This window comes from Gallus gallus, chromosome 6, assembly GCF_016699485.2.
Source record: "Gallus gallus isolate bGalGal1 chromosome 6, bGalGal1.mat.broiler.GRCg7b, whole genome shotgun sequence".
Lineage (NCBI taxonomy): Eukaryota > Metazoa > Chordata > Aves > Galliformes > Phasianidae > Gallus > Gallus gallus.
In genome coordinates this window covers 24,677,546-24,701,585 of record NC_052537.1, presented here as the reverse complement: position 1 = coordinate 24,701,585, position 24,040 = coordinate 24,677,546, and the positions used below count along the sequence as shown (strand labels likewise).

The following is a 24,040-nucleotide window of genomic DNA, read 5'->3' as shown; positions in this document are numbered from 1 at the left end:
GCTGTGACCTCCCCAGCCTGCAGGGAGAGGGGAGGAAGGTGGGAAATGAGGCGATGGGAACAAACTTCCTGCAATGGAGCTGAGCGCTGGGGCTGGATCTTATCACAAGCAAACAGCCCTGGTGGGGGCAGCCAAAGAGGAGCCTGTCCTGCTTTTCCTGCCCCTGACACAAGAGCCTTGACCCCGTGCCAGCTTTGCCTGCGGATACCTGAGCATGCCATGGGCTGGCAGCACGGAGGGAAACGCTGTCCAAGCCGCATGAGATGCAGAGGCAAGTTAGCACCTGGTGTCTGCAGAGCAGCCCTGCTGCCGCAGGCTGTGCTGGGAAGGCCGAGCTGTGCAGCAGGGAGCTCCTTGGGCTCCATGCAGGGCCCACTAGGCTTCATCTGCCCCATAGTATTTCGTTCTCTTCTGCGTGCTTGTATACATACTTGTATCTGTGTACACTGTTGCTAGCACAGCTGTAGCTCACTGTCATTCTATCTGACTTTCTGTTTAAAAATGAGTGGCAATGCTAAAATTTCACAGATGACTACAAATCAGTCTGGCCAAAAGAAAAACCCAAGATGCAATAAAAATTTGTGATTTTTAAGGTTTGCACTCGGTGATTTTTGCAGAATTCTCCTACCTTTAGCAAAGCTGCTTTTGTTGCACTGTTTAAAGACCCCCCTCGGTGACCAGAGGTCTGGGCAGCCCTTTGCTGTACAGTCATAGAATTGTAGAATCATTGAGGTTGAAAAAGACTTCTAAGATAATCCAGTCCGGCTGTTCACCTACCACCAATACTGCCCACTAAACCACGTCCCTCAGTTCCACATCTCCGTGTTTCTTGAACACCTCCAGGGACAGTGGCTGTAGCACCTTCCTGGGCAGCCTGTTCCAGTGCCCTCCACTCTTGGAGAAAAGACATGCACCGGGAGGCCCTGGGTTATGAGCTGTGCAGGCAGCTGCTGCCACGCTGTGGAGAGATGGTGCTTTGCATGTACTGCTTCTGTGCAGCAGAAAGCACTGAGTTGGAATTAGAGCCATTGGTGTGTGCAGATGCTGGGCATGTGATGCTGTGCATTCTGCTCTCCCCAGGATGTGCCATGCCTCACGCCCTTGCCATGCTTGTCTGGCAGTGCTGGCTTGCTCTTGGCTCCGTCGTCCCAGAGAGCAGGAGTTCCCCTAGACAGCAGTGGGAAAGATGTGGCATGTTGCTATGAACAGATATGAAATAGCTTTTCCACCTGGCTTCTTATTAGGTGTTACAGCTCTATCTTTTTCCATTTGACTTATGATAGATTTTTTTTTTTCTGGTATTTAATAACTTTGCATCTAAGACTTGACAAGGCAACAGCGAAAAAGCAGACTTACGGTCTTGGACATTAATACTAACAACTCCAGAACCACACCTGGATCAGACATTTGTAAGCATATGGAAGAGATTGAAGAGGATCTGATTGTCTCTTCAGCAATCAGTTCTGGACTGAATCTTCTCCCCAGGCCTGGGGAGTGTGCTGATCGTTAGGCTCTCCTTGCTCTATCTGTACGATGCTACGGAGCTGATGTGGAAAAGGAAACCTTTCTCATCCCCAGCACTGGCTGTGCTGTGGCACTCGGGTGAGCTTCAGAGTGGAAGGTGTCACTGGCTTTCTTGGATTTTTGGCTGTGAAATTCATAAGAGACAGCTCTTCCTACAGCCAGATTTCATGCGTGATCCTGTTAGGAGAGTTGTCAGCACCTAATCTGGATGTTTGCTCTCTTCCAAGTAGTATTGCCAGTGTATTGCATGTGCAGCCTGACACACTGTATATTAATCCTGTTTTTGGCCTGCTTGGTTGACCCAGCAAGGATTAAACTCCACCCCACATCTGCTGAGGCTCTCATGGGCTGCTTCTTATTCACATTTCTGTTCCTTAGCAAATCTCAGAGGAGATATTTCTCACCAAACTTCTCAAGCACAGCTCTTCCTTATGTGGCAGGACTGCACTCACTTGTCCTATATTATTCCCATCCATCCATCTGTCTATCATCCATCCATCCATCCATTCTCCATCCATTCATCCATCATCCACCCATCCTCTGTCTGTTCATCCATCCGTCTACTATCAGTCCGTCCATCCATCCATCCATCCATCCATCCATCCATCCACGCATCCATCCATCCATCCCCAGCAGTGTGGTGTTTGCAGCCCTCACACTGTCCTTATGGGAATCAGGCCATCAGCAGTTGATCCCTTCTCACTTTGCTGAGCTGTTCCCTGCCAGACCCTTCCAGACAAACAGCTCTCCAAGTTGCTCCCTTTAACCAGAGTGAGGATCAGACTGGAACTGCGAAGCCTTTGGAAAATGATGGAACAGGGACAAATTTCCGAGTAAAGCCCTCCAAATGCTGCTCTGAAGGAAAATTGCTCTTCATTTGCAGGTAAAATAGAAGGCTCACTGCAAGACTGGAAGTGTTGCAGAATGAAGATTTAGGCGGTCAAGTAAAGGAAAGAATGAGAGTTCCCAGGGGAAGGGGAGTGGGGTTTGGGCCTCTTTAACCTGACTGAATCAACTGACTTCTGCAGTTGCATGAGGCCATCTGACCCAGAGCTGGGCAGTTCACAAGCCACAGAGTTATGAGCTGCTGGTAAAACGATCTGAAGAGGAAAAACACATTTGCGATTATGAACTGAAAACCTGAACAACAGCTCTTGAGGTTTCGGAGCCATGTCCAGCTGCTGCTGGGAGGCCCGGGGTCACTGCCCTTCCCATGGCCTTGTGCTGCTCAGCAGCTCCTGGAGCAGCTCCCACCCCCACCAGGCAGCAGGTGCCTGCCTGCAGCACTACCTCCTGGCAGCAGAGGAGCCAGGGCTCGAAGCCCAGGCAAGGTGCTGCTGTCCCATGTGCAGGTGGCTGGGACCTGGCAAGGTAGGAGGATCTGGGGGCAGCTTCCAGTGATGGAAACACTGACCCAGGCTGTGCCACGGGTTGGTTTCAGCTAGCTGCTTTTGGTCTCCCAGACCTGGGAAGGCAAATGTCTTTGAAGTTCCTGAGAAGTGGCTCCAAACTCAGCCCAGTCACTTGAATCCATTTTATTTTTATCAGCGGGTTGGTTCCCAGAAGTGCTGAGCATTCCCAGCTCCTCCACCAGCGGTAGCATGGGCTGCCCTTGCTGCAGTGCCAGCCTGTCCCGGGATGTGCCTGTGATTGTTTCGGGGTTTGGCCAAGTGGGCTTTTCTCTCTTCTGGGAAACCAGCTGGTTTTGTGCCCATGGTATTTGCAGAGTGCTGACAAACCTCTTTCCTTCACAATCGCGGCCGTCTGCTTAAGGTGCTGCTCCCTGCCTTTTTCCTTTCAAGGCTTTTGATGTGTTTTCCCATGTTAGAAAATTCAAAAAGGCAGCATGTGGGGCTGGCTGGGCTGGCAGCTTTGATCCTCAGTGGGCGTTTTGCAATAAACTCCATCATGAATTTTTCATCCTTTGCTCTGAGTGTGTGCGTGCCTTGCATGTGGGACAGGCTCTGGTCCTGGAGCTGCATCCAGCACAGGGTGAGAGCCACCCGTGGCTCCAAATCTCTGCATCCTCGGGCCAGCCTTGCCTCAAGTTACCCTGCATGAAATGTGACCGCATCTTTAATCTGTCTGATAGTGCCAAGTCCCTGCTTTCTGAAGCATTCTCTGAGTCTGAAACATCAGTTTTCTTTATCTGAAGTTCTGTATTGCTATCTGACCTATTTACTTGGAAGCCTGTGAGGAAGGCTTCGGTTGGAAAAGAGCTGTGTTTGTGATCCAAGTGTAAGCCTTTCACTGTTAATTGTATTAGCATTACTAATTGTATGCACATTTCTAAGCTGTCGTGATTGCCACATCCTTTTAAAACATGGACAAAGACATCAAAAGGGCTGTGTCTACTTAGAGATCAGCAGAGAAGCAAGAAATTAAATTGCCTGATACTGTAAAAGATATGTGGGCTGCTTTGCCCCCATTATATCAAAAGTGACATAGGAAAAATAAGTCTGGAGGTAGACTTGTAAAGCTTGTTAGCCTTCAAGATTTACTCAGCAGTTTGATGGAGGTGCCAGCTGCCCTGCGCCCACGGGTGCCATCAATGGGCAGGGCTCAGCAGGAACCTTGCTGGATGGGGCCACATGTGCACAGAGCTTGTGGGGTGAGAGGGAGGAGGGTGCTCAGAGTCCTGAATTCAGATTCTCTCTCTGCTGCAGAGAATGGATTGATGTTACTGCTCTTTGTGAGCTGCTCTATGTATGTCTGTGCATGGCTCACCGTACTGTAGCTCTCAGATCAGCTGCTGTTGAGGTGCCTGTGGCTGATGGGTAACAGCAATTTTGAGCTTTCTGATTCTGAATTTCCAAAGTGCTGCTGGTGACAGAGTAATGCCATCAAAATTATGCTTTGGAAATACCTATCTTACAAACATGAAATGCATGGACGGACATACATTGAATCATAGAATCATAGGATCACCAAGGTTGGAGATGACCTCCAAGATCATCCAGTCCAACCACCCACCTGTCACCAATATTTCCCACAAGACCGTGTGCCTCAATGCAATATCTAAATGTTTCTTGAAGTCCTCTAGGGACAGTGACTCCACCACCACCACATGCTTCTCCATCTCTGGAGTGTATACAGACAGGTTTGTATTTTCATGTTTTGCCACTTTTCTGTGGCACAATGAAGAACACTGAGCAGGATAAGTCACTAGCAGACCTCTGGGTGCAGTTACAGAGCCCTGTGTGTCTTGAGATGCTGGCAAAAGAAGGCATCAGGGCAAGTGGTGCCTGTAACAGAACTGTGTTTTTGTTTCTGGAGCAATTCCCCTTCCCAGCCCACCATGCCCTCTGTGTGCCTGGTGCACTGTGATGGATTGCATCTCATGGAGGCAGCAGCAGGGACTTCTTGGTCCCAGCTGGGGGTTGTTCCTTCACAGCTCTGTGCCATGCCACGGAGACCTCCTCTTTCACATAGGGCTGTCGCCTTTATTCCCTATCTGCATAAATCCTGGCAGAGTGGGTCGAACTTCACAGGCGATGCCTGCACAGATGTTGCCACAGCTCGTGGAGGGATTCCTGGTGCCTCCAGCAGAGCACCTGGATGGTGCTGAGCGCTGCGGCTGCAGCCAGCAGAGGGAGCACAGAGCATTGCATGCTGCCTGCTGCTGTCTCACGGAATGCAGCGTGGTATCGGGTTGTGTATTATGGAAGCACGCCACTTGTACGTTTACAAGCAGCTTTGTGCAGCTCCCTATCGCTCTGTACTTCTGTTTTTAGCCCGTTACTCATCCTGAGGCATTGTTGGTGTATGTCTGACCGTGGCAGTGAAAGGCTCTAGTGGAGACGTGATGGGGCCGAAGCATCGCAGACGGAAAGCAGCTGTCAGGCGGCATTTCTCCCCGAGGTCTGAGCAGTACCAGCAGGCTGTGTCAGCCTGGAAGGGCCTGCTGCTCAGCGACTGACTGCAGTCAGACTGTTCTGTAGCTCCTTCAAGGCCCCACAGTGCAGTGACTGCACAGATGGTTGTGCTGCATTCAGAGCAAAGCGAAATAACACCGGTTCTTTCTCACCCTGAGAAGTTAGCCGCCTCTTTGGGGAGCTGGTAGTCAAAATCCCAGACCTGCACACCTCCACACTTTCAGCAAAGTTTGAAACCAGTTCAGGAGCTGAATTTCAAGTCTTTTCCTGTGCCAAAACCCCCAGAGCTGAATACCTGGGAACTATGGAGGTGGGACCAAATAACCCTTGAGCTTTTCATTGTCTACTAATGAATCAGCTCTCCCAAAATAATGTGTCTAGCATGGTTCATACCACAGTCTCTGCTGTAATCACCACTGAAACCTGGAGAGGTTAGAAATCCATATGTGGGTCTGTGTCTGGGTGAATTTGGCAGGCACAGAGCAGTCCCCAAAAGGCAACTTCTTCCTATCAAATCATCTGCCAATTTTTGCAGTCTTGATTTATGTTTGTTAAGGTTATTGAGCTTTTTGCTGAAAAAGTTGAAGGCCACCTTTCTTGGCGTTCTTATTGAATGAGCCATCTCAGGAGCAGGACTGGCTTGCAGATCACAGCATAGCTGGGAGCTTATATCTTTTACAGATGAGTTTTTCTCCGCCTGTCTCATTGGTCTCCTACACTGCCTTAGCTACAAGTGCTTCCAAACACAGCAAACTATATGGAACATACATGCATCAATCATGCTCAAGTTTCGTGCACTGTAGTTGTCAGAGGTAGAGGATACCCCTTGTTGCTCATGTGCCTGCACCTTTTACCTGCATCCTCAGGTACAGGAGAAGTGTGTGTCTGTAAGCCTCCTTGATTCTTTAAAGACACTTTACTTTTGTTCTTTTGTTTGTTTGTTTGTTTCTCTCTTTGTATTTATATGCACCTGATAGAGAAAATAGATTAGGCCAGTCGGAAGTACATGAGGGCTGTTCTGTGCAGGGAAGAGCAGGGCTGGTGAGCAGCTCTTAGAGCTGTTCAGTTGGAAGAGGAGCCCACAGAATAAAAGACCAGCAAGAATGTTGTTAGCAAGGCTGGCTGACCAAAGTGTAAGGTGAGCACCGTGGTCTGGAAAGTAGATCATCTTTCTGAAAGGCACAAAGAAGAAAAATAATGGCTTCAGATTCATCCCTTGTGTAAATCTTTTGAAGTTGGTGACTTGCACTAGCATGATTTAACCCTGTTAATTTGAATGGGTCACTGCAGTGTCCCAGGAGTTGCTTTCTGCCGTGCTTCGTTCTGAGATGGAGACAAAGCAGAGCCTCGGTGTCTGGGCTTGGGCCCAAGCTTGATGTCCCCCTGGGTCTGGCTCAAGCCCATCTGTGTTGTGGCTGACTCCAGTTGGAGAGGGGAAAGGATGCAAGAGATGATGATGTGTCTGAGCCCCGTCCCGTGATGGCTAGGTACCACCAGGCCTTGGTGGTGAGCCACAACCTGCCTGAAAAGTGATCCCTGGACTGGGAACCATGGCCAGCCAGGCTATGAGTGCTCAGTGGAGCTAACACCAGCCCCTGCCCCTCTGTGGGTCTGGCGATCCAGAGTGACTCACACACAGAGAGATGAGATTTGTGGTAGCGCATCAAGGAAAGGAGCCTGAAATGGAGCAGGAACCAGGGCCAAATGAGCCACAGTGGGACTCAGTAGGCAGAGAGCAGAGGTCAGCAACCTTGACACACAACCAGGACTCAGGGCTTTTGCCAGGGCCCAAGGATGGAGCACGTCCCCCATGCCTATTGATTCATGCCAGGCCCCATAGCAGGAGTCAGCCACGCGCTGCTGAGCAGCTTGTGTACCACAGCAGGGAAAATAGAATTCAATGCCAGGAGGGGACGCATGTTTGTCTCCGGTTGTCGGTTGTCGAACAGCTGAGAATGCAGAGGCGGGCCCAGCTGGGGAGCTCAGGCAGGAATGGCAACCAGGAGTCAACGGGACACCACATACCGCACTCAGCCCTGACCCCGGGCTATTGCCCATCAGAGCCCATTGAGTGATTCTGCCATGCTTGGAGGAACTTCTGTAGGAAAATTGAATTAGTGCCACTGAGGGGTTCACAGCCTTCACCCTCAGCTCAGCTCTGGAGGTTGCTCTTGCAAGCACGTGGGCGTTGGTAAGGCTGTGTGTGCTGGTCACCCCGGTGGAGCTGCCTCCCAGCACATAGCTAATATCCACATGCCGATGCACCAAGTGCATGTCTCTCTATATCTTTCATGGGGAGAAGTGTCAAACAATAAAGAGTGAAACTGCTAAAGCTCAAAATATGATTGCAATGTGTCCCAGGGGCTGGAACAGGAGCTGCTGCTGCTGTTCTGCAGTGCCCAGTGGGGGAATTTTGGCCATGCCCACATAAAGACAGGTGGTAGAGTCCCAGCAAAACCTCATTTGTCTTTCAGGTTATTTTAAGGAACTGCAGCAATTCCCTTCCCATCATTCAGGGCTGCCTGCGCCATCTCTGTGCAGACTCTGTATGGGTAGCATGGGATGGTAGTGTGGAGGTGGAGGGACAAGTGCCTCTGTTCCCAGAGAAACACAGCCTTGTCCAGAGCAAATGAAGTGACCAAGGTGTGCAGGTGCTGCTGAGATCTTGCTGGTGTCACCCAACTGTAATTTGTTGTACAATGCCTGATTGTGTTGGTGCAATGTGCTACCATGGTGCTGAGCTCCTGGGATCGCATCCTCAGAGCGCCTACTGAGCCTCATTTCTCCAGACTGGATCGCCAACAATTTTAAGTAATGGGGAATTCTTAAAAAAAAAAAAAAAAGAACTTTACTGAGCAAAGGAGACACAAAATACACTGAGAGAAGTATTTGTTACTGCTCACACGCTCTGCTCAATGTTAAATGTGAACAGACCGCAGCAGGTGTGAAGGGACGTGATGCAGGCTTGGAAACCCCGGAGTGTGCTGAGGGAAGGGCTCTGAGAAAAGGAGAAAAATGCAACATGATGATGAAACACAAATATTTCCGCAGATGTGTTTAAGTGCAGGATCCGGGGCAATCCAGCTGTCCGTTGGCCGCTTTCAGCCAAAAGACAACAGAAGGCAACAGATGATCTCACCCCGCTCCTCTTCAATTGACGAATCTTCCCCACAGTTGTTTAAATATCAGTTTTTCTAGGGCTATTCTTCACCAGCTGTTTGGCAAGCCCTGGCGTGGGCTGAAGGTTTTCTTCCCTTCTCTCGCTGCTTCTTTGTGAAGCAGGAAACCACTCGGGTGTGCGGGATGGAGGAGGATGGAAGGTAGGGCAGCCCAAAAGGATCTCAGAAAGTGTGTCAGCAGAAACCCCTCAGCGTGAGGCCAGCTTTTGGGAGGACGGCGCTGACGTACGGCTTGCGGGGATCAAAGCCTGGGAGAAGCTCAAACAGGGCAGTCTTTGAAAGGCTGGATCCTGCCGTTAGAATGTGGTCGTTTTATCTGACCTGTGAACATCTCTGACAAGGCATCAGGTCGTTAGTCTTGTGCTTGTTGTTGTAACATTTGCTGGAATGAATCAATGGCCTTTTTAAATCGCAGCTATCAAAGCGTGTCATAAATTGTAAGCGGTTTCTTTTCCTTTGTTTGAGTACATCCCCATGCCAAGTCACTTGATGCTTGTATCTTCTAAATTGGGCGTGACGTTACCAGTGAAAACCTGGGATTAAGCGTAAAATAATTACTTCTAAAAAACCTGCAGAAAACAATCTTTGCCCTAAGAAATGAATTGAAAGTGACCCCTCTCTCTTAAATGGTTCTGCTTCAAGCCTATGATAATAACTGCGTTTAGTGTCTGAAGTGCTGAAAAATCTACTTTCTGTAGAGTGGAATTTAATAGACTGTCACTCAGAATCTTATATAAATATACTGTGCCATTGCTCCCACCCACCCACAACCTGATTTTCGTATTTCTGAGAACTGACACATTTTTCCGAGGCGTATTTTTAAACTCCCAATATGGCATGAGATGAAGGGCACCCAGCTGAATCAGAATCTGTGAGAGACCAAGAAATGAAAACCTAGGCCAGGTGCTCCTTTAGGTTACCTGTTAGGAAGGAATTTTTTTACACGGAGGGTGTTGAGGCCCTGGCCTGGCACTGCAGCCCAGAGAGGTTGTAGATGGCCCATCCCTGGAGGCGTTCAGGGCCAGGCTGGATGGGATCCTGAGCAGCCTGATCTGATGGGTGGCACCCAGCCCATGGCAGAGGGTTGGAACTAGGTGATCTGTAAGGTCCCCTCCAACCTAAGCCATTCTATGATTCTGTGAGTCGTTGCTCAGCTGCCTTTCAGTGAGTTGGACTTTAGAGCCTGGGGGCAAAGAGGTGGACCCAAATCCCCACCCTTCCCTTCCCCATCACCCTCCCAGGGTTGTTTTGGTACATGCAGGGCTCTGCATTAATATTTTCACAACATTGTTTTAAAAGTGTTTCTTCTTTGGTAAAACTGGAGCACTTTGTCTTTTCTGTGTCTTTACTGAGAGAAGGATCTCAGCATCCTTATCATGGTATAGAAGTGAAGGAACTCATTGCCTACCATTAAACCCTCACAGTCTTCAGCGTAAAACAAAGGCATATAAATAACTAGCATTGGGGATGTGCCTGACATCTAATGTATGTGGAGTTCACTGTTCCAGAGCCTTGGTTTCTTCTGGACAGTGATTTAGAAGGAAAAGCTTTAATCTAATCATGAGCTAGGTCTCAGCGCAGCTCCCCAGGCTCCACTAATGGATGGGATGCATTGCAGAGCTTGAAGGATTTTTATTTTAGCTGCATGAAATAAAGAGCTGAGTTTCCGGTGTTGCACATGATGTTGCTAGTTAGATAAGGATTTATTCAGCTGGGACATACCTCAGAGGGGACCTGGCAGATCCCTTCTACCCCACAGTGCAGGACAAGCAGGGTTTGGCCATTTACTCCAGTACAAATCCTGGAGCACAGGATGGCTGCTGCTGGAGAGGCAGTGGATGGAACACAGAACTGCCCCATCCCAGGAATTAGCTTCTGTCCCAGAGCATGAGTGGAGAAGAAATTGTTAATAAGTAGATTATTGGCCACAGGACATAGTTCCATGTTCTGATTCCTAATCACTGCTACTTCATCTCATGGCTGATGTGCATGGATTTTAGTTTGGATCTCCCGGTATTTTACAGCAATGAGAGGTTATTCAAAACAGCACTGAATTCAGAGTCAGTACTGGGAGCTGAGAGCAAAAGATTTGTTGCTTCACTTCGGGATTCATGAACCAGTGGCACTTCAGCCCAGAAAACAGAGAGATCTGTCATGTTCCTGGCCAGAAATACCCCGGAATCAGTGCAATCAGTGAGCATTTTGAAGGAACAATTGATTTATCTTTTAGCCATATTAATAAGTCTTCTTTTATAACCAGCTGACTGTATGGAATTAATTAAATTCATTCATTATGTTTCTTCACTTTTATGAACTTAGAATGTGGAAAAAGATACTGAAAATACCACGCACACCCTCTTTGGAGGTGTACAAGGTGAATAAAAAGTTAATGTCTGGATTGAGAATTGGAAAGGAGTCACATAAAGGGAACAAGGAGAAATTGGCCGGTTTTGTGTGCACTGGTCTGAACAACATCCAAATTTGTATATAAACTGGACTGCAAAATTTATGCTCTATTCAAAGGTTGCACTGTTTCATAGTGTGTGATGTTACTTCTGTACGCAGGGTGCCTTGATTCCATTTACATAATGCACAATGCACTTTTTAATGCCTGTAAGGGAATGCTCTTCCCTTATTTTTTCCAGAAGTACTTAATATTTAATTCTGGTCACCTTAGAAAGTCAGTCGGAATGATGAGGGGTGTTTTTGTGCAAGTAGATAGGCATGTATTTGAGGTCAGTATGATTTTTTGATTTGCCCTTTTAATAGTGGTGCTGTTTTCCTTTGTTTCCTTCTCAGAATGAACCAAGCACTGACACTGAGACAATCTCTGTGTCAGTGCTTGGTTCACTGTCTTGAAGTCAGGGTCTTTTTTCTATTATTTCATACCCACAGTACCAAAAAAGGCATTGCCATTCACTCGTGAGATGCTCACAGTCATTGAATCGTAGAGTGGCTTAGGTTGGAAGGGACCTTAAAGATTGAGTTCCAGCCTCCCTGACGACCTCCCCCACCAGATCAGGGCCCAGAGCTCCATCCAACCCGGCCTTGGGCACCTCCCAGGATGGGGCACCCACTGCTCTCTGGACAGCAGTGCCAGCGCCTCACCTCTCTCTGAGTAAAGAATTTCTTCCTAACATCTAACCTGAATCTTCCCTCTTTTAGTTTAAAGCCATTCCCCCTTGTCCTGTCACTATCTGCCCATGTACAGTTGGTCCCCTTCTGCTTTTAAGCTTCCTGCAAGAAGTGGAAGGCTGCAATGAGGTCTCCCTGGAGCGTTCTCTTCTCCAAACTAAACAAGCCCAACTCCCTCAACCTTTCTCCATAAGAGAGGTGCTCCAGCCCTCTGAACAGCCTTGTGTCCCTTCTCTGGACTCAGGTCTGATACTCCCAAGGTTGGAGTATTCAGGAAATGCTCTTGATACTGCTCTGCAGATGTCTCCTAATTTAACTCTCTAATCTCCCAGAGGGCAGAAAAGAGTGCGACTTGTTATCAAAATTGGATATATGAAATAAGTTGTGTTCATTACCTTGAAAGTAACCCCAGTATTGGGAAGGTTTTATCTTTGGGAAGTTGTCTCTGTTTTTCTGGCATGCCCATGAATGTTACTTTAAAATCTTTTAGTGAATCTGAACAGTTATACCAGGCAAGACAAGATCAAGACATCTTTTTTTCTTTTATGTTTTAGTGTAAGAATTCCAGAATATGTTGTAAGTCTGCCTAATGCTGGTAGGTAATCAGGGAAGACAAGTCTGGTTTTAGTAGTTGCCAATCAAGCAAATTTATGAGATGCACGTACTAGATATGTTTTGGAGTCTTACAGTGTCTGAAAAAGCTCAGTTCAAAGGACACCGATTAGAAAAAAATTCCTGGAGTTCATGAACTTGCAGATCTTACATGCTGTGATTTATGTCTCCGACAAGTAAATTAAAAAAAACAGTGACATGAAAGATATTTCCACGTGCCGCCTTGTAGAAACAGGCAGAAAACAATTCCAAGGTATATGAAATTGGTGTCTTATAGGGAACTATATTTTAGTACCCTGGAAAGATATTTGGTGCTGCAAGACAGCTAACTGAGGACGTACTGCTGCAGCAGATTTGGGAAATGGCTGTTTTAATCTTGCTGATCTAACTGAAAGAATGGTAATGAGGGGAGGCAAGGCTACAGTCACCAGATGAAGAAGGTGGAGCTCAAACTGTGGTCTTTTTCTTCTCTTCTCACATGCATAGTAAGTTTTTGCCTCTCCTGGAAAAATTATTTACAATTCTTAGGTCCATATGTACAGCAGATGACTTTAAAAAGTCAGGAGAGATCTACCACTAAAAGGGGATATAAAACTAGCTAGGGCAATAGGGTATTTAGCAGTGCAAAGTACAGATGCAACAGCCATCTGCTGTCTATGCACACTACTGTCTTAATCTTTTAGGTCCCACTTCCCTTGGAGCAGGAGTAGCATGACCAAAAGGTCCAAGCAGCACATTACTAAAAGGCCAGTTGAGTAAGTAGAAGTGCTAGACTCTGTAAGAACAGCACCAGACAGGAACGAAAAATTGTATAATACCAAGCATCTGGCACGCTCTCCTTTGTACTGGGAACTTGGAGATCTCACACGGCCTGGGCCATGTCTGGAAATGCTTGCAACTCATTTCTTGATCTGTTCATTTAGAGCCTTTAAAATTTCAAAAATGGCAAAAATGCCATTGGCAGCCAGCAGTTCCCTGCAAGAGGCTCCAGCATGTGGACTGGTGCCAGCTGTGTGCCGGGACGGCTGAGGGGAATCCCTGGCAGCAATACCAAGACAGAAGGCATGTCATGGGGACAGAAACATGGGGTGCTCTAAGGTCTGGGACAGCTGGGGGCAAAGTGGGGATCTGATAGCCCCTGTATCCTTGGCATGGCCATGAGACTACAGCAGCTGGGGGCTCTTCTGCTCTGCCCTCTTGGTGGCTCCCCAGGGCTCCTTGAAGATGTGGAGAAATGGGAGAAAAAGTACTTTGGTCTTTTTGTTGTCTTCTTATTGTCTTTCTGCTACTTGTCTGGCAAAAGGGAGTGAAGTGATCCACTAGCAATCTACAGCCTCTTGCAGGGGAATTAAAGGAATCATAGAATCATTAAGGTTGGAAAGATCACTAAGATCATCTAGTCCAACCATCGACCCAGCACCACCACACCACTAAACCATGTCCTTCAGTGCCACATCTCCACATTTCTTGAACACCTTGAGGGATGGTGACTCTACAACCTCCCTGGGCAGCCTGTGCCAACACCCCACCACTCTTGGAGAAGAAAATTTTCCTGAAATCAAGCCTAAACTTCCCTTGGTGCAACTTGAGGCCATTGAGACCCTCTAGTCTTGTCTAGTCTTAGTTTGAGATCCTTTACTTCAGGGACTCATTAGTCTGGGGGTAGTTCTTTGCTTAGCAATGCTGTAAGCAAAGCAACAGCAGCCCTGTAGCACCTACCACCACTGGCAATACGCTGTAGGCTGCCCTGCATGTATTTTGCGATGGCTTCTATTCTTCTGCTGCCATATGCCCCTGGCGTGAACCTGTGCCTGCGGCTAGCTGGCTGGATCCAGCCACCAAACTTTTGGGTTCCTGTTGCTCCGCTGCTTCTTTTGGGAGCTTGTGTGGTCACCAGTTGTATGTCCCTCTCATCTCTAAACTTGTGATGAAGTGACTCACTGTCATTGAATGCATGCTCAGTTTTATTAGATAGCCATCAACAAGTTTCTAGTGCTTGCTGTTAAAGAATTGCATGTTTCTTTCATTGCACATATTCTGGAAATGATGTAAACAGCTTAGACAGGAAGTTCAATACCATTTAGAAAAGAAAAAATACAGTAATAATTCTTAGGTTGCCTCTGGTCAAGTGTTGGATGAGGCATATGGGAAAATTAGGAATGATGAAGTATTTACCCATATTGCTGGTTTCCGCTGCATTGAAATCAGAGAGGCTGAAGGCACTGCGGCATTTATAACTGATTTCCTAAGCAGTGTGAAAAATGGAGTTGAGGGCCCTTTTCTTGTAATTCACGTGTGCAGTAAAAATCACTTAGCTAACATAAATCAGGATTAAATTGCTTTTAAAGGCTCTCAAAACATTTCTGAAAGAGACAGGATGAGGAAACCATTTTGCCACTGCAGAGGATGTCCCCACGATGAGTCCTAGTAAAGCTTGATCAAAGAGTCTTATTGGCTTTTCATTATAGTCCTGTTATGTGTAGTTGAAATTCAGCAGTGGTTTCAACAGAACAGGCACAGAAATATGCACAGAGGGCAGATTTAAGCAGGAATCTAGAGCATCAAAGTATGTGATTAAGGACAGTTTAATGTGCTGAGTAATGCATCATGATTTGGATGTAATTTATCCTAATCCAGTCTGATCTTTTACAGGAGAATATATTATAAGGCCACAATTAGGTGAGACCAGGGCCCCATCTGGCCTCTTGTCTCCAGCAGTGGCTCATAGCCAATACAAGAAACAAAGAAAACACAGAGTGAGTTTCCCTTGTGTATCTTCCCTGCTTCTGGCATTCAGCAGTTATGGAACTTCTTGGGTCAGAGCATCCAGAGCATGGAACACAATGGCCACCATTTATTTCTTCCTGAATTTATCTCATTGCTCTCTGGACCCATGCCTAGTTTTGCTGGTTACAGCATATAATGCCAGTGAGCACCGTGATTCATCTGTGCCATATGCAGTTGTTCTCGTTGATTTAAACTGGTGGCTTGTTAGTTCTGCAGGTATTTTTGGGAGGAAGAATATTTTCTCTCTCTGTGGGTCAGTCATGGCTTTGAAGATTTCAAGCACAGTTCCTGCTCATTTGCATCTTTTCTACTCGAGGATCTTCATCTGTTTATTCTTTTCCTCTGGATTAAGGAGGCTAATCCAATTTGAGGGCAGATCATACTTATTCAAGGAGACGAAGAAGCCCCAGACAGTTCCCTGGGGAAATGCTTTTTTTTCTCCTTTTCTACTCCTCCACCATCAGTGGTGCTCCCAGTATTCCTCCTGGTGTGGTAATTCAGTGTCCTTTTCAAACAACTTACATCTGGGCCTCAGATAGAAGCCTGGAGATCTCTAACTTTGCACATTCTCTTCCCTTCCTTCCCTCGCTCCTTTTCCAGGAGCTCCTTGATTTGGAAGGGACCTTTAAAGGCCATCTAGTCCAACACACCTGCACTGAACAGGGACACCTTCAGCTCCATCAGGTGCTCAGAGCCCCACCCAGCCTGACCTTGGGTGTCTCCAGGGACAGGAAATCCACTACAAAGGATCTCTGCCTCTTATAATTGCCATTAGGGCTGCAGTTTAGGAGCCTCAATGGATCACATGGTTGCCGACTAGAGGTTGGACATAGCTCTCCTAATAGAATACGAGCAGCCCACCCTCAAATGAGGAATTGCTCAGAAGATATGAAATAAAAATTCAAAGCCCATGCTGTTTTCTTAAGCTCTTAGCCAGATCAGTGTGATATATGTAAGAGCTCATTAGCCTGACCATTTTGTAAGCTACATGTGAATTTATGGTTCTATCATTCAGTACTTGATTTGAAACTGAGACTAGTTGCATCTTTTAAATATATACCGTATGTGCATGTATATTTGTATAGCAAAATCCCAAAGTGAAGAGCACGACTGGAAAAGCTGCACATGAAAGTGATTAATTTTTATTGCCTCATTTTTATCACAGCATTTATGCTATAAATACTAAAATAAAGTGACACATGTTTGGTCATTGGAAGGCAGAGATAAATTCGGCCTCCCCACAGGGGACAGCCAAGGTCAGTTTATAGGAGGCGAAGAGCACCTCAACCCAGAGTTCTTGCTAAGGTAAATACATTTTCCTGTCCTGCAGAGAAATGTGCAATCTGAGGGGATAAACAGGGTAAAGCAAAACCAGATGAGGATGTGACTCTTAGGCAAGATCTTGTTTTTATCCTTCTTTCCAGGAAGAAGCCTGCTCTAAACACTCATGCTGTCTTTTTCAAGGCCACCAAAGCCTCGCAATGGAGGATCACATGGAGTTAGCTCATTGCCCCAGTGTCCCACAGCTTCCAAGTTGTGTTGAGCCATCTCCCCCTGGTGCCAGAGTGGCCTGGCTTTGCTGTCAGATCAGCGTGCTCGCTATCTCACAGCCTGGTGAAATGCTGAATGTACAATTCCAGAGCCCTGTCTTCTTCCAGGAGAATAATTTCATCATAATAAAGAGTAATTGTGAAAAACTAAAGAGGCTAATTCTGCATTTCATCAGCCCAAGCCAAATACTGAAGATGCATGCTGAAGCCAAATGATCAGCTTCACTACTGAGGAATCTTGGGACACAAATCCGTGACATTTCCCAATCACTTGGGAATGGGTGGGATGCCTTGAACCCATCTCTATTCCTTCCATACCCTTTATACACCCAAAAGAAAAGCAAGCTGCTCCTTGAGTACTGTGGGTTTGCATGAGGCTGGAAGGTCTGTGGGGAACATAGAATCATAGAATGGCTTAGGTTGGAGGAGACCAGATCAGGGCCCAGGATTCCATCCCACCCGGCCTTGAGCACCTCCAGGGATAGAGCATCCACAGGCTCCATGGGCAGCCTCACCCTGTGCCAGGGCCTCACCGCCCTCTGAGTAAAGAATTTCTTCTAACATCTAGCCTAAATCTCCCCTCTTTTAGCTTAAAGCCATTCCCATTTGTTCTATCAGTGTTAGATCATGTAAAAAGTCAGTCCCTCTCCTTGTAAGGTCCCTTCAATGACGGGATGTTGTTTTTCTCAGAGCTGTCTGCTCCCTGGCATTTCACACCTGGTAGCTGAGCTCAAGCTGTCCTCTGTCAGCTAATCTTCAGCCTTCTGCACATCCCCTTTAAGGTATAAATTCATGGATTTGTGCAGGGAGCATTGCTGGAGAGGAGGCAGTGTCCATCTCCTTCCAGCCATGGCTTTTCTATGCAAATTAGGGTTACCTGGACAGGGAAGATCTCATCTGCACATACAGATGAGTTTCCAGTGCTGCACTTGGAGTTTCCAAAGGAGAACTTGGATTGATTTTTGTTTTGTTGGCTTGAAAGAAGCTGTTGGAAGGCAGCACTAAGTGAGGACCTCCAGCTGGGTCCTGGTGGGCCAAACTGGGCTGCTGGTGTTCTATGGTGCTGAGAAAATCACGGCAGCCTAACCAGAAACATATAATACATGAAGCTGTGCTGGTTGTCTGTGCCAGTGTTACAGCCACACCGTGCAAAGAACAGGAAAGCGGCAGGAAGGCAAAACTCTCTTTTGCAGTGTCTTCTTTCTCTTAAGGAGCTGATTGCACAACATTGGCTTACCCTTCTCAGCAGCAGCAAGCAGAGACTGCTTCCAGCCAGCAAGAAACACTCATTTTCAAAGCCAGGTCTACAGTTTTCCTTCTTGCCCCCAACTCCCATTTGCCCCCGGCAAGGAATTTTGAAATCTCAGGGCTGCCACAATGGGTGCCTTTCTGACATGGCTGAGAAGCTCGACCTCTGTTCAGAAAGGACAGATTCATGTTCGAGAGGGTTCCACAATGCAACGATTTATATCAGGAAATGAACAGAATATTTTCTGATTTAAAAAAAAAAAAAAAAAAAAAAAAGGCTTCATCTGTTTATTTGGCTTGGGGAACAGATCAGCTGTGCTTTTATGATCGCTGGAGTGCTGGAGGAGAAAAATGTATAGCTGTAGTATGCCTCTGTGTGCTCGAGTTTGTGTTCCTGATGCACAGCATATAGAGCTAATTTTGTTTAAATGTGTCACATGGGGCTCAGAGCTCAGGGAATGGTGATCCCCTAATGCACATGGTTAAACTTTTGCACTTCTAGCATCGCGGATCTGAGTGTTAACCCTGCACTCTCCATATCACTCCTGTTTTTGCATGGTGTTAGTATGTTTGGGAGCTCCTCCAGCTTGGTAACAGCCAAGGAACCAGCATTGGTTCTCGGTCACACCTGATTTGGGGCTTGTCTCAAACTGAGGATGTCAGTCTGGCAGTTGAGTGAAATCAGGAGAATTTCAAGAGCATATTTCTAAGGCTCGAATTTCTGTATGTGTAAAGAGCAGTAGCAAAGTATTCTGGCATAGGTTTACTTTGAAAACACTGTCCCAGAATCTGATAGCGGTGTTAAGAAAAACAGTTGCTGAGAAAAGCAGCAGTCGTCATTACTGACTGCAAACCATATGGACGTTGGGTGGGAGAGCACAGCCTCTCTTGCTAAAACATTTCTGTGCTTTTAATCTGCCTGGCAAATCATTGGTGATTAAATTATAATCTGAGTTGTTTGTTTGAAATGTCATACATCTCCACCGCAACCTCTCCGCACCACCGGAGAGCTGTAGGAATTAAGGAGCATGGGAACCTAAACGCCTACAGTGTATTTAAACATGAGTTAGTTAAAGCCAACAAATACAGAAATATTTCAACTTATGTATTAAAATGCTCCAGAGGATACAGATTAACCTCTATTACTCGGAGTATGTCACTGTCTCATCTCTTTTGGACAGCAAACTCTGAGAAGCGGACAGCAGGAAGATTTACTTTCCCTTCAGCTTCTGTCTCGCCTGATGACATGTCTGCAGCTCCCCCGGCCGCGCTCCTCCCTGAGCTCTGGCAGCTCCCCCTGCTTTGCAGGCACTGCTTTCTCTCACAGTCGAGAATCTCTTGTCTGAAATCTGTGTTAGATGAATTGAAGCCAAGCCTTGCTTGCATGCAGAGGCCCTGGGCTTCAAGGTGATGCACTGCGGTGGGACGAATCCCACGGGGTAAGCTTGCTTGGGTCTGCTGTCCTGCGGTGAAGGGGAAAAGCCTTGAATGGAGCCTTTACACTCCAGGAGTAGCAGGGAAGGGATTTCCCAACGCAGTCCATCACCTCCGAAGGGGCAGCTGTGCAGGGCAAAGTTGCAGCCCTGCAGCCCCACCACTGTTACAGTGCTGCTCTGCAAACTTTTCTGGTTCCTGCAGAGGGCTTCTGCATGGAAAGCTCTGAATCTCCTTGGGGATGCAGGAGAAACCCTCCAGGCCACATACAAATCAGACTGAACTAGAAATACCACTAAACAGATTGACTCAGTCCATTACAGACATGCCTGTGCACGGTCAGTCTTCTCTTCCATGTGAGACAGTTCCTGGGCTTTTCTTGAACAAACGTCAGGATGCTCCTCATTTATTAAGCAACTTTCCAATTGTGCCACTGCATCTTGTTATATATCTCTTTATATTTAGATAGATTAAAACACACACATCATTGTGTTTATTATGAACTCTCGCTGATTGCAGCAGCAAAGTTAGTCCCTAAATACAGGATGCACCAAAACACTTTTCTGTAATGTTATTAATATAACCACCTCAATTAAAGTAGATTGCAAGTGGCAAACAAATTGAGAGATGTAGTATAGGATATTTTGGTCTTTCACAAAATTTTTGACCAACTATGGATGTCTTAATGTGACAACAAGGCAATCAGCTCTGTGGCAATACTCGTGTTCCTCCTTTCACATTCGTTGGTAGAGGCCAAATGAGTAGCATTATCCTGGCGTAACACTGATGAAAAAGGAGATCCAGTCCCTCTCCTTGTCAATAAAGCAAGAAGAGTGTGTTCAGCCTTTGTGATGTACTTGGCACCAGTGATATTTTAATATCATTAGCAGCGGGAAATGCTTTCCTTGCCAGTAATGAGGTTCAGTGTCAAATAAAGGTGATACCCCATGGGAAGACTTTAGACAAAATTGCTGTATTCTAATAATAATAAAAAAAAAACCAGCTAGAAATACACTATTTTTGTGAAAGGCATTTGTTCAAGTATGGAGTGATGTTGGCTAATGAAGAAGGGCCCTGCTGGTGCTATTCTTAGTTCTACCCTCTGCTTTCACTGCTTTTCTTGTAGATAGAGCTTGAAGTGAAATTAGAATGGCGGTGTCTGCTCTCACACAGAAATAAAGCAGGATGGAAATATGTGTGTATGTATGAAGATAAAGAGAAAAGAAAAAGGAAAGAGCCAGAGCTTAAGGGAAAGTGAGCTCCTCCATATAGCTGCAGTGACCTTGTACCTTCACTTGGAAGGGTTTTTCTTTCTTCAAGGCTAGGCTTCTTGTCTGTTGTAAGGGCTAGCAGGGTGCCTGGTGCAGCCTATGTTGCAGATCAGAATTTCTGCTTTAAAGTTACAGTTAAGAGAAACCATTAAAAAATTTCCTTTATTGCGTTGGACGTAATCTGATACTTCAACCTCACAATAACGTTCCTCTGGAAGTAGTGAGGCTAAGAGGTACTCACCTACAGACCGTCGCTTGAGAGGAAAGACATCAATGAATCACTGAATAACAGGGCATAAAAAATAAATATGAAGCCAGGCAGGGCTCTTTGCTGCTGCTATTGCAAAGCAGCAGCCTGGACTTCCTTAATTAGCAGAAAAGAGAAGAGTGTGTTTACAAGGAGTACTTTACCCAGCCAGAGAAATTATTTGCTATGCTACGTTGGCTTTCTATTTCAGCAATGACATTTTTCCCATCCTTGCTGTGAGAAACAAGTTTTGGCTTTCAGAGATTCACTGAGGAAATGTGGATTTTATTTTAAGCTCTATTTTATTTGATACTGCTTTGTCCCGACTTTGTGATTGAAATGTGGGTGTACAAAGCCTTACGAGGCAGGGAGACATGGGGTTCAGGGACTTCAGGAACTCTCAGGTCAGAACGTGATAAAACATGACTTGAAAATCTAGAGAAGGAATGAAAGATGAAAACCTGTCCTTCAGGTTGGCTGTTGGCTTTCTTTTTGAGTGAGCCTCACAGTTGGAAGGTGGCGGTGATTGAAACAAATATTTTGTAATGATCATGTAATTTCTTATGGAAGGATGATCTCGTGCTTCAGACTGGAAACTAAGACCAGAAGGTGCAGGTTCAACAGCCTTTTTTATGATTCCTCATCAATGTAATGTGTATAAAACACTTCCCCCCCCCCCCTCCATCCCCCCCCATCATTTAGTTTTCTTCGTCAGTTTGGGACAGCAGACATTTCTTTTTGCAAAGTACTTAACTGAGTGAGGTTCCCACCTTCATTTTGGTCTACATGTAAATTTTGAGAAATTTAGTAAACTAGAGAAGAATAAAACACTGTGGCACATAGGAGGACATTCTGAATGCAGTGCAGGAACCTGTGGGATAGGTATGCAGGAGAAGACCCCAAGGGGAGGACCGGTTTGCATTGGCTGAGTGTGGGGCAGCAAGACAGAATTTGTTCCCGTGGCATAAGCCAAGAGAAACAGTGATGGGATTTGCTGGGCCAAAGCTCCTGGCTCTCTTGAGCAGTTATGCCTCCGCTGGCACCATGTTTGCCATCGACCAGAACTGCGGTGTCATATCCTATGGAGTACAGTGCTTTGTGATGGCAGTAGTGGTGTGGTGTGGGATGTGCCTGCCCACCACAGGGCTCATGGGACTTGATTTTAAGGCAAGCATGCTGCCATAAATGATGTGCTTTTGCTATGAAAGAAATGCCAGCTGGATGAGGAATAGGACAGGAACAAAGATAAGCATGGAAAAGCTCTTTACAGAGTAATGTTTCTTGTCCTCCCATGATCTGCATGTAGAAAGAAGAAAACAGTTTCAAAATTTTGCCTTTTTAAATCTCTGCCTTCTCGAAATTGTATGGGTGAGTCATCCTTTAGAATCAAAAGAAAAGGCCTCATTTAAAAGCTTCCTGCAGTCTCTCACAAGTCCTGAGAAACAGCTTGAGATTGGGCTGCAAGATGTGGGAGGACATCTGGGATGGAGGGCTGAATTCAGAGCATTCCATGGCTGTTGCTGCTGGAGCAGAGCGAGGGCACAGGCAAGCCATCTTCTTGCACTGTGCTTTCCAGACCTGAGTACTGACTTTGGTTTGATGTGGTGGGATGCTGGGAACATTTTTATCTGTTTTTGGTTGCTTGCTAACTCTAACCATCCATCAACAGCCCATTTCCAGTCACATGAATTGGATGATATATACCAGTGGCAGGCATGGGTTGGCTAGGAATGGAAAAGTGGCCATGCATCTCTTATAAGGACTGTCGCAGGGTGCTCTGGTGTGCTGGTGAGAGCAGAGCTGGGGTTGGTGATTGCATTCTGGGAGCCATCCCTTCCCCAGCTCATTCCCAGGGGTCTCTATTTTGGACACCCTATAGTGAACATTACTTCTGGATATATAATATCACTTCTGCAGAAGAAGCAACAGTAGCATCTTCGTTATCAAACACAAGGCATGGCTGAGCAAACAACCCTTGCACTGAAATAGGAACTGGAAAATCCAAAGAAGGTGCAAAAAACTACCATGGAGTTTTTACTCACCAGGAGCAAATCCTACACATTCCAGGCATGGAGGCTGTAGGCACTGTGCCTGCACAGTGATGCCCCTTCTGCCCCATCTGCCCACGGATGGGGCTCAGAGCACCACGGGGAAGTGCAGCCACCGCATAGTGTTCCTGTCCTCACTTCTGCTGATCCCAGGTCAGCTCTTGCAGCTGTGTTCTGTAGTTTCAGCCCACTCTTGCAGCAGCTTTCTGAGATTTCAGCTGTTCCGTAGCGAGCAGAGGGTCCTGAAATTACTGTAGGAAAGTCAGGGTGCGTTCCCCATCCCGGAAGAAAGAAGGGGCAAAGTTTGGGGCGTTTGGTTTTTTTTCCTCGTGTTTCTCAGAGATGCCCGGAAGGGATCTGGAGGTTATGCACCAATTAATGGGAGGAGGGGACGGCACGCAGTGCCAGCCCAGCCCGCAACAGCCGCACCCCTACAGCAAGCAGTTAACGTTCCCTCTCCTCCCCAGGGGAACGGCAGGGGTTAATCCAGTAGCCATGCGTTTAAAAGCTCGATTTAAAGGGGAAAAAATGACACCCTTCTCCCCTGCCTTGCTGCCGGAGGATGGTTGGCTCTGTCTCAGTGATCACATGCTCCCCCAGCCCTCGGTGCTGCAGAAGCCCAGCTGCTGCCGATGAGCCGGTGCTGCTCAGGACCTGTCCCAGCTCCTGCCCGTCAATGCCTTGCAGCCCTGAGCTCCTCTTTAAAGGGGGGAGTGGGCACAATGAGCCCTTGAGCCTATGGGTGGAAATTTGGGACGCATCCATTCTCTCACCACTGTTTCCAGCTCTAACCATGTCTATTTGTTGTTGTCTTTTTTTCAGGGACTATGGATCTTCAAAGAGAAAATCAGGTAAGATACTGAGCTTTTTATTGCATGATCATAGAGGGAACTGGGTTTTTTTTTCCTCCTTTTTAAACCTTCCCTTTATCTTGTGTTGCATGAGATTACATAGCAGTTTAACTTTTCATTGCTGAAACCTGCTGTAGCCAGGCATCAAATTCTTTCTGCTCCACTGAAGAGGAGAAGAAACTCATCTTACACAGTGCTGCTATTAAAATGATGGTGTTTATAGAGCTCTTTCTCCAGCCTTAAAGGCTAAGGGGGCTACATCTCTTTTTATTTTTTTAT

The 24,040-nt window shown here is 46.6% G+C and overlaps 1 protein-coding gene and 1 long non-coding RNA gene across 11 annotated transcripts in view; one reads left to right on the top strand and one right to left on the bottom strand.

The window, feature by feature from the left end:
• Window positions 1-24,040, top strand: part of SH3PXD2A (SH3 and PX domains 2A) — a 234,666-nt gene that overhangs the window by 121,548 nt on the left and 89,078 nt on the right. For all 10 annotated transcript variants that reach the window (XR_001467193.4, XR_001467191.4, XR_001467192.4 and 7 more), the window contains one exon: window positions 23,733-23,761. Coding sequence is in view for 7 of the 10 variants with exons in the window: in XM_004942262.5 (XP_004942319.1) it covers window positions 23,733-23,761 (29 nt within the window). In the remaining 3 variants the exon portion in view is untranslated. The remainder of the gene's footprint in view (window positions 1-23,732; window positions 23,762-24,040) is intronic.
• Window positions 8,426-23,041, bottom strand: LOC121111060. Its single transcript, XR_005860952.2, has 2 exons — window positions 22,905-23,041; window positions 8,426-9,111 (listed from the first exon to the last, which is right to left on the bottom strand). It is a non-coding gene; the product is annotated as an uncharacterized LOC121111060 (long non-coding RNA).